This window comes from Oratosquilla oratoria, chromosome 4 (genome assembly GCF_046742065.1).
Source record: "Oratosquilla oratoria isolate Oo_2021 chromosome 4, ASM4674206v1, whole genome shotgun sequence".
Taxonomy (NCBI): domain Eukaryota; kingdom Metazoa; phylum Arthropoda; class Malacostraca; order Stomatopoda; family Squillidae; genus Oratosquilla; species Oratosquilla oratoria.
The window spans coordinates 3,844,498-3,852,696 of NC_134780.1; the positions used below are offsets into that span (position 1 = coordinate 3,844,498).

At 41.3% G+C, this 8,199-nt stretch overlaps 1 protein-coding gene across 2 annotated transcripts in view; it reads left to right on the plus strand.

Annotated features, from left to right (window-relative positions):
• Positions 1-972: 972 nt before the first annotated feature.
• LOC143024590 (uncharacterized) overlaps positions 973-8,199 on the plus strand; it is a 33,803-nt gene continuing 26,576 nt past the window's right edge. The window contains exon 1 of one of the 2 annotated variants that reach the window (XM_076183427.1): positions 973-1,147. In XM_076183427.1, the coding sequence (XP_076039542.1) occupies positions 992-1,147 (156 nt within the window). In that variant the 5' untranslated portion in view covers positions 973-991. The other variant, XM_076183428.1, reaches the window with a different exon arrangement.

Genomic DNA, 8,199 nt, shown 5'->3' on the forward strand with positions numbered 1-8,199 from the left:
ATTTATTCGTTTTTTCTTTTTGTTAATTTTCATTCCTCATATGCGTACCTATTTCAAACCCTTTATTCATTACTTCTTTTATTAGCCTATTTGTTTATTTATTCAAATAAAGAATAAGAAAAATAGACAGGTAAGTCTATTTTTCTTATGCACCTATTCATCTGTGTTTTTTCATCTATGTGTGTATTTATTTCATTATCAAATAATCTATTTTCTATTTATTTTCTACTTACTTTTTCTATATTCAGTTGTGTATCTACTTATATATTCTACCTAATTTATACCTATTTATCTTTAAATCTGCCTATCTACCCTCTACCTTCTACTTATCCATTCATTCCTTATCTTGTAGTCAGGCCCACAATGACCGAGGGAGTCTCCTCTCGAAGTGCATCTCCATCGTCAACGATTGCAAATCATTGCATTTTCTTTGACTGCGGAAACCCAATCCAGTGGTCTTTGGACAACCTAACAGCGCCAAGACAATGTTCCAACATGACATTTATCATCAATACCACCCATCCAACCATCTGTCATCTCCTCCTTTTCTCCCCTTCCAACGCCCTCACCCCTCCCCGAAGTCACCATACCCTGAGCCACCCATCACCATAAGCCACCAACATAGGTCACCATAAGCCACACGCCACCAGCCCCCTCACAGGGCGCGGCAGGGAGACTGGGGGGGCTGGGGCTGGGGTTGGAGGCTGGGGGGGGAGATGGTGGACTGGGGAAAGGCAGGTGGGTAGGGGGGGTGCCCGACCGACGGGCAAGGCCAAAACAAGACTCAGGTGGTTATTCCCTGGCCACCTGGCCCCACATTTATCTGGCCGCGCTTTCTGAGTGGCCAGCTGCTCGCTATGCATTACAAAACCGTCATGATGATTGCTCAATGTGCTACCAATAGCCGCTACTGTTTAATAACGTCATAGGCTCTGACCAATCAGTGGAGAGTGAGTTTGACAAGGGCGGGGCTCAACTGCGCTGGGAACCAATGGGGTTGGCTGGACGAGCGAGGGTGGGCGGGGCCGGTTGGACAGAGCGGCCTGTGTACCACCTCTATACATTATTCTCTGCATTCCCAGCTTCTCCGTACCCTCGTCGCTGCTTGTGCATCCCGTCTGCAATACTGCAACCTGCATCCCGCCAGGTAGGAATCATTGATTCGCGTCCCCTGCAGCTCAACCAGCTGTCTGCTGCTGCTGCTGCTGCTGCTGCGGCTGCTGCTGTTCTGGTCCCCGACGTTACCTGTTTTGCTGCGGCTGCCGCTCCTAGTACAGCTGGTGTCCCTGCTGCTACTAGTGCTAGTGACTAGTAATCTCGTTCTTGCAGCGAAAAACATCTCTCCCGTGACTGCTGCCGTGACTAGTAGCAATGGAGGTAATGCTACCTGTGTTTAGTGATGCTACTGTATTTACTTAATGTTGCTGTATTTGGAGACACATTATCTGCTATTGATGTGTATGAAGACATTATCATTTAAATGTTACTTGAGAAGGACGGGGTTTTGTCATTGTGGAAACGTTACTTAGAAGCTTCATAATACCAGTCTTTGACGTCGTTTGGGTGCTAGCGATATCATGCTTGATTGACGTCTGAAGTGCTATGGTTTCATGATGTTTGTTTTCGTAGGTAGGTCTGGGCCAGGCGCAGTTACTTTACCCGGGCCGTTGGTAACGCGGTACTGTTTTAGTGTTCCCTAGTAACTATAGTATCATTGATTACCTCTTGACATCAATCATTATAGTCGAAGCGTCTCCTCTGAATGAAATCTCCTGAAGACATTTACCAAAAATTTTGAGTCAACTTTCACTAAGTAAAGGTTCATATAGTCAGTTTATTTTTATTTTTTTCGAGAAGTGCAGGAAGTTGCTTTCATTGAATAAAATTGCCTGACAACAACAATAAAACCCAGACGATTCAACCCGTTCTCTGATATTTGGAACAGGAAAGCTCTGAAATTTGTAATATTTCGAACACCAGAAGCATTGTCTTATATTTGAAAAAAAAAAATCTTCCAGGAAATGGAAAAAAAACTCTTTCATTCCGAATTTTCGAGGTTCTTGTTAGAGAGATTATGTATTACAGAAAGAGAATCAAACTCTCCCTCGATTCACTCTCTGACTTCTATTGGCATGTATATGTCGTTCTGACAGCGACCAGGCAACCTCCAGTGCAGTACCTTATTCGTCAAGGCGGGAAAGTTTATATATCTTATTCTGGCTTTGTCATCGAGTGGGTTTATTTGAAACACAATTGTCCAGGGACAAAGAGCTTCATGTTGATATTTACTTCATGCAGTCGATATCAGTGTTAGGATATAGCATGTTTCATCTATTTCTTCCGGCTGACGATAGATGACTTTATACATACTAAGGTCAACCCTCATCATCTTGTGGCTCACATTATAGAATTATGTTGTAGAAAACGACAGTCGGTTTTATTTATACGAGTGTGTATGTTTAAAAGTGTGTGTGTGTGTGTGTGTGTGTGCGTGTGTATATGTGCGTGTGTGTATATGTATTTATGCGTGTGTGTGTATTTACCTAGTTGTATCTTACGGGAAGGGGAATTATGCCCGTGAAGTCCCGCATAACTGTGTGCGTGTGTGTGTGTGTGTGTGTGTGTGTGTGTGTGTGTGTGTGTGTGTGTGTGTGTGTGTGTGTGTGTGTGTGTGTGTGTGTGTGTGTTTGTGTGTGTGTGTGCTTAGAATTGAGGGTTTACTGCAGAACCACCGATCTAACCCTTAGGCAACTATGCAGCCCTTGTCCCTCACCATGGGGGCTTAATCCGACTGAGGCATTGTCAAGGAGTAGATGGGATGCAATTGTCAGAGTACCCTACTGGCCCAGTCCCAGTGATAAGTTTAGCCTTGATGATCCACTGTAGGACGGTGTAGCCTCTGCACCTTTACCGACATCCAAACCTTACCCACAGTGCATTAGAACTCGACAAAATATGTCTTTCGTTGTTGTTACATTGGGTGCGGTTTAGCTTAAACAAAATTCCTTTTACCACAAGAAGAATACTGCATATAGAAATATATTAAACATTTCACTGAGAAAGATACTGTGGCAGAGTTATGATGACTCAGGTTATACATGTGGTTTGAAGTACCTATCAAACCTTGGTCGTGCTGGAATGCCTGTAGTGTAGTTGGAAACCACTTCTCAGGGCTCGCTCCAGCCAGCCAGCACCTGGCTCTGTCATCGAATGCTTTTGTTTTGGCGCCCAGGGACAGAGGAGTTTGTATTGTATTTTTATTACCTACGGTCGATCTCAGCGTTGGGATGGAGCAGAGTCACCACCATAAGTTATGTCAAGACTCGTAAGCTAAGACTTTTGCTATCGAGGAGGAGCTACAGAGCTGAACAAAACCGCCTGGTGGTAATAGGGATAAGGGAAGAATGCCATCTATTACAAAAGAAACTAATTATGTAGAAATAGGTATCATTACCGGCGGCGATTGTTCTCATAATTTCTCTAGCTGCCCCCCCCAAAGAATTTCAACAAGTCAAGGGTCAATGTTACTTTCGATGACCAGGCAGATTGAGGCGATCGTCTCTATCTTTTTTCTGACTGTCGCCAGGAGATGATTCTATTCTGACGAGGGGGCAGCCCTCCACCTTTCCTCGCTTCGGTATTCGAGGATTTTTATGTGTCCAGCAACATACGTCCCTCAGACTGCGGCGCCAGTGATGAACGAACTGACATTTGATATATCTGTACATTAGCATCCCACCCTAGATTTTTAAGGAAAGCGTAGCGACAACGGATATCCATAAGAATCGAGACATACACATTCAGGATATCTATCCTAGACACTGATTCCAATCGCAGATGAAGACATTGTCAAAAATGTTTAGATTTACAAATTGTCGCTCAACTGGTCGTGTTCGTGGAGCTCTCGTGGATTGGTTGCCGCCTCGTTCTTTTTTTGTTTTTTTTGTGTTTTTGTTTTTTAATATTAGGTGGTAATTATATGGGTTATTTACACGTTGAATTGCCTCAATGCGAAGCTGTCTGGAGTCTTAACCTTTTCGCTAAACAGTGAGTTTCCCTCGGCTGAATAGAATCGTATGAGAAGTTTAATGAAGACAGATTTAGTCCGGAGGGCTCTCCCGCCGGCTGTAAGATCACTTGATGATAGCCAGAACAAATACATAAGCCACGAATAGCAGTGAGAGTGTTGATCAAAGGACTAAATTCACTAGAGATGTCATAATTTCTAGTGTCGACTGTACTACGGATGTTAAAACACTTTAGTGGTCACTACAATGCGAATGTCACAACACTTTCAGTGCTCATTCTACATCCAAAGAATGTTGCCAACAAACAGTTAAAGCATACGATACTGCATCCTCCCTCATCCTGAAAATAGGCTACCTGCAAAGTGCTTGGATGATGGGCCAAAGACGAAAAACGGATGTTGTAGCAGATGCAGACAGGCAGAGTAGCAGGTGCAGAGACAGGCAGAGTAGCAGGTGCCGGAAGACTTCCTCAGGTGTTAAGTCCGAGATCGGTCTGACTCACTTTCTACCATAGGTTGATCTTGCTAGGCTGACATGAGTTCGAAGACCCATCTCTTGATAGCCTAGTTGGAAAGTCACTGTCGCACTTGTCATGAGGATGCCGGGTTCGAGTCCTGGGTAGTACCACATTTCAATTTCAGCATGCTTGCCTTTGATGGCTTAGAATTAAAGTGCATTGTGGTTGTTAAGATGTATCTCTAATCACTGGAACCCATTCAGTGTTGTACATATATATATATATATATATATATATATATATATATATATATATATATATGAATATAGATATATATTTATTTGATTATATCGTCAGTGATAATGTGCGGCGGGAAGGAAGGGCGGTTAACAATGTACCCGGGTGGTACGGAGGCTACAGGGTGAAATGGTGTCTTAATAATTTGAATATTTTCGTACAAATATGGTCATCTAATTCATATAAACCATGATAAAGTCCTGTATTATCATTCAGGTTTGTGTTAATGAGATCACATTCATTAAGGTTGCTTTTTTTAATGTCATCGCTATTTGTAAGAGATTCGCTGGTGCCAATTCACTGGATGACTATATTTATCTAACTCTATTAACCTGAGGGTTTTTTTTATATATATTTCTTGTGTTGATCAGTCCTAATATTAAGAATTTTTTTTTTTTTTTTTTTACATATTTCTTGTGTTGATGAGTCCTAATATTAAGAATTCTTTGTTTTTTTTAACATATCTCTTGTGTTGATCAATCCTAATATTAATAATTGCTCCTTCATGAATGATGTACATTTTACATGGGATTTTGAGTGTTTATATGGTAGGTGGTATGTATATGATTGTGAAAAGTATTCTTTTCTTATTTGTGTTTGGGTTGTGATTATTTCTACTGCAGTATCTCTGAATAATTGGTTTCTTTTTTTCTTGTTTGAAAAATGTATACTTTTGTATGTTGGTGCCTTGAGACTACTTCGATATTGTGTTAGTAACTGCGGTACAAATCAAGTGGACCAATAGGTTACAAGAGCGGTTTTGGATTGACATGTGCGTAGTCAATTGGTCTAATGCGTACTGCTCATATGTGGGGACCTGAATTTCTTTTATCGTCATCAGCAAAGAGTAAGTTCGGGAGGGTTAGGCGCCATTGTGCTATCTTCCTTATGAGAAGAAATATGAGGATAGGTTGAAAAGAAATTGCACACTAAAAGAGTGACTTTCATTCTCGTTCCGGAAACCAGGTACCGACCCTTCGGGGCCGCACCTACGATTCGAGGTGGTAGTTGGTGAGTTGCGTCCGTGCGATGTGATATAGGCCTCCTGTCTCGTCCTCTCGTTGCAGCGGCATCTCCACTGGCAGGCGCAATTCGTGACACAAATCTCTTCAGTTCTCATGTTTATCTATCCCACTGGACAAAGCTCTAAAATTCCTGGCCTCGCACATAACTCTCGAACCACACATCAAATACCTGACTGAAAAGACAAACAAGAGGTGAATATATTAAGAACAGGGACAGGTGCAGAACGTGGGTAGTAGAAACACTTTTCACTTTGTACAAACAACTCACGAGAACAACACTTATCCATTCATCCATAGCATGGTAACTAATAACTGAGAAAACCAACAAAGATATTACAAAGAATACAGAATATAGTATTATGAATAATAAAAAAAATGCACTAGAACAACTTCAATAGAAGATTTATACTCATAAATAAAAATACTTTCCATAAAGTACCACATGAAAATGACAGACACACAGTTCCACACAAGAGCCTTCCAACCTTTACACTTCACAAACCATAGCACGCATAAAAATAAAATTATATTTCTCAAACATCAACGAGACTCAATCTGCCCGAGTACTCCACAACACATATATGTAAAAGCATATACACACTCAGATCACAAAATCTGGTCTCCGAAATAGACCATATTTCATACTTTGCCAGACTCACCCCCCATTCCCAGACATCAGTAGAACTGAGAAATAATTCCAAAGCCAACTAAGACCACTCTGACACGACGATGGTCGGGTCACCACCGAACAACAAAAAAATCAATTCAAAATTTGCCTGGCAAAAGAAACCAATTGCATCATGTGTAATCACTACAAAGAAGACACTGAGCACTACAATCTACACTTTCATACTCTAACCCTATCTATTCAACTAAAAAAAATGTTCTCCTATTAACTCCTGGTCCGGTGTGTGTGTGTGTGTGTGTGTGTGTGTGTGTGTGTGTGTGTGTGTATTCACTTGGTCTTTGGATCACGTGTTGGACTCGTGATCGACAGCTATTTCCCTCCTGGAAGAGAGCTCAGAGCTCGTAGGTCCGATCTATGGGTAATGCTATGACCTTGCACACACACACACCCCCAACTCCCCGCCCGCGAGAGTTGGAGTAACACCCCTCAGCGCTGCGATACTGATATTATTTCAGCCCCGGGCGAGGGTCGAACCCGGACCTCCGCCATGAGAGGTGTGTGTGTGTGTGTGTGTGTGTGTGTGTGTGTGTGTGTGTGTGTGTGTGTGTGTGTGTGTGTGTGTGTGTGTGTGTGTGTGTGTGTGTGTGTGTGTGTGTGTGTGTGTGTGTGTGTGTGTGTGTGTGTGTGTGTGTGTGTGTGTGTGTGTGTGTGTGTGTGTGTGTGTGTGTGTGTTTGTGTGTGTGTGTGTGTGTGTAAAATTATAGTTAAGCTCCTGACATCCCGTTTATTTTTCTCCAGATATCAAACTTGGCTTTAGATTTTATGCTATCGATGGAGTTTATATATCTGAACAGGAATTCTACATTTCTTAATATCCTTCTTATTAATGTGTTTTGTTTTGTTTTTTTCTGCGGTCTCTTTTTGCCTCCCAAATCAAATCAAATCAGTCAATGTTGTGCTCTTCTTTCATTAATTAGAAAACTGTAACCATCTATCTTTATTCTATTTTTTTATGAAAGTAGCAGTTGCCGACAAGACTGATGAGTTAAACACCATATGAGGACGGAGCCTTCATTGTATTTGTACGACGTTTCGCTTATTACAGCTTTTTCGAGTTCTTTTCTTTTCTTTCGTTCAATACGGGGGTATTTTTTATATGCTGGGTTAGGGACTGTTGTAATTGATACTGTATGTATTCTCTCAACCGTACTTATGTACTTTTTCAAGTATAGAAACTAATAGAGACTAAGTTCTGTATGTTCTAACCTGAGGCAGATCAATTTTTCCACGAGATATTTCTTAATTGATCGAATTTAGAGAATGAAAGTGAAGATAATCGTTTAACCAAACTATAAAATGAAAACGACCTTAATGTAATTATTATTAACAACTTTTATAACATGTAAGCTCTTGCATCAGAAAAGAAATATGATACTAGGACAGATAGCGCGAGTCTTTTTTTACTTCAGAAGTACAGCCATCGTCAGCCCGTTATGTGGATAATTGCTCTGCTTACACTTGAGTGTGCTGTTCCCATATGGTCTCCAATTCTCGTCATAGACACTGACAGATTACTGAAGAAAGACCACATAAGCGAGCCACTAAAATCATACCAAATTTAAGAAACAAAATTTATGAAAACAACATATAACCTGCTCTCTCTCTATCTATCCATCTATCTATCTATATCTCTGTCTGTCTCTCTCTCTCTCTCTCTCTCTCTCTCTCTCTCTCTCTCTCTCTCTCTCTCTCTCTCTCTCTCTC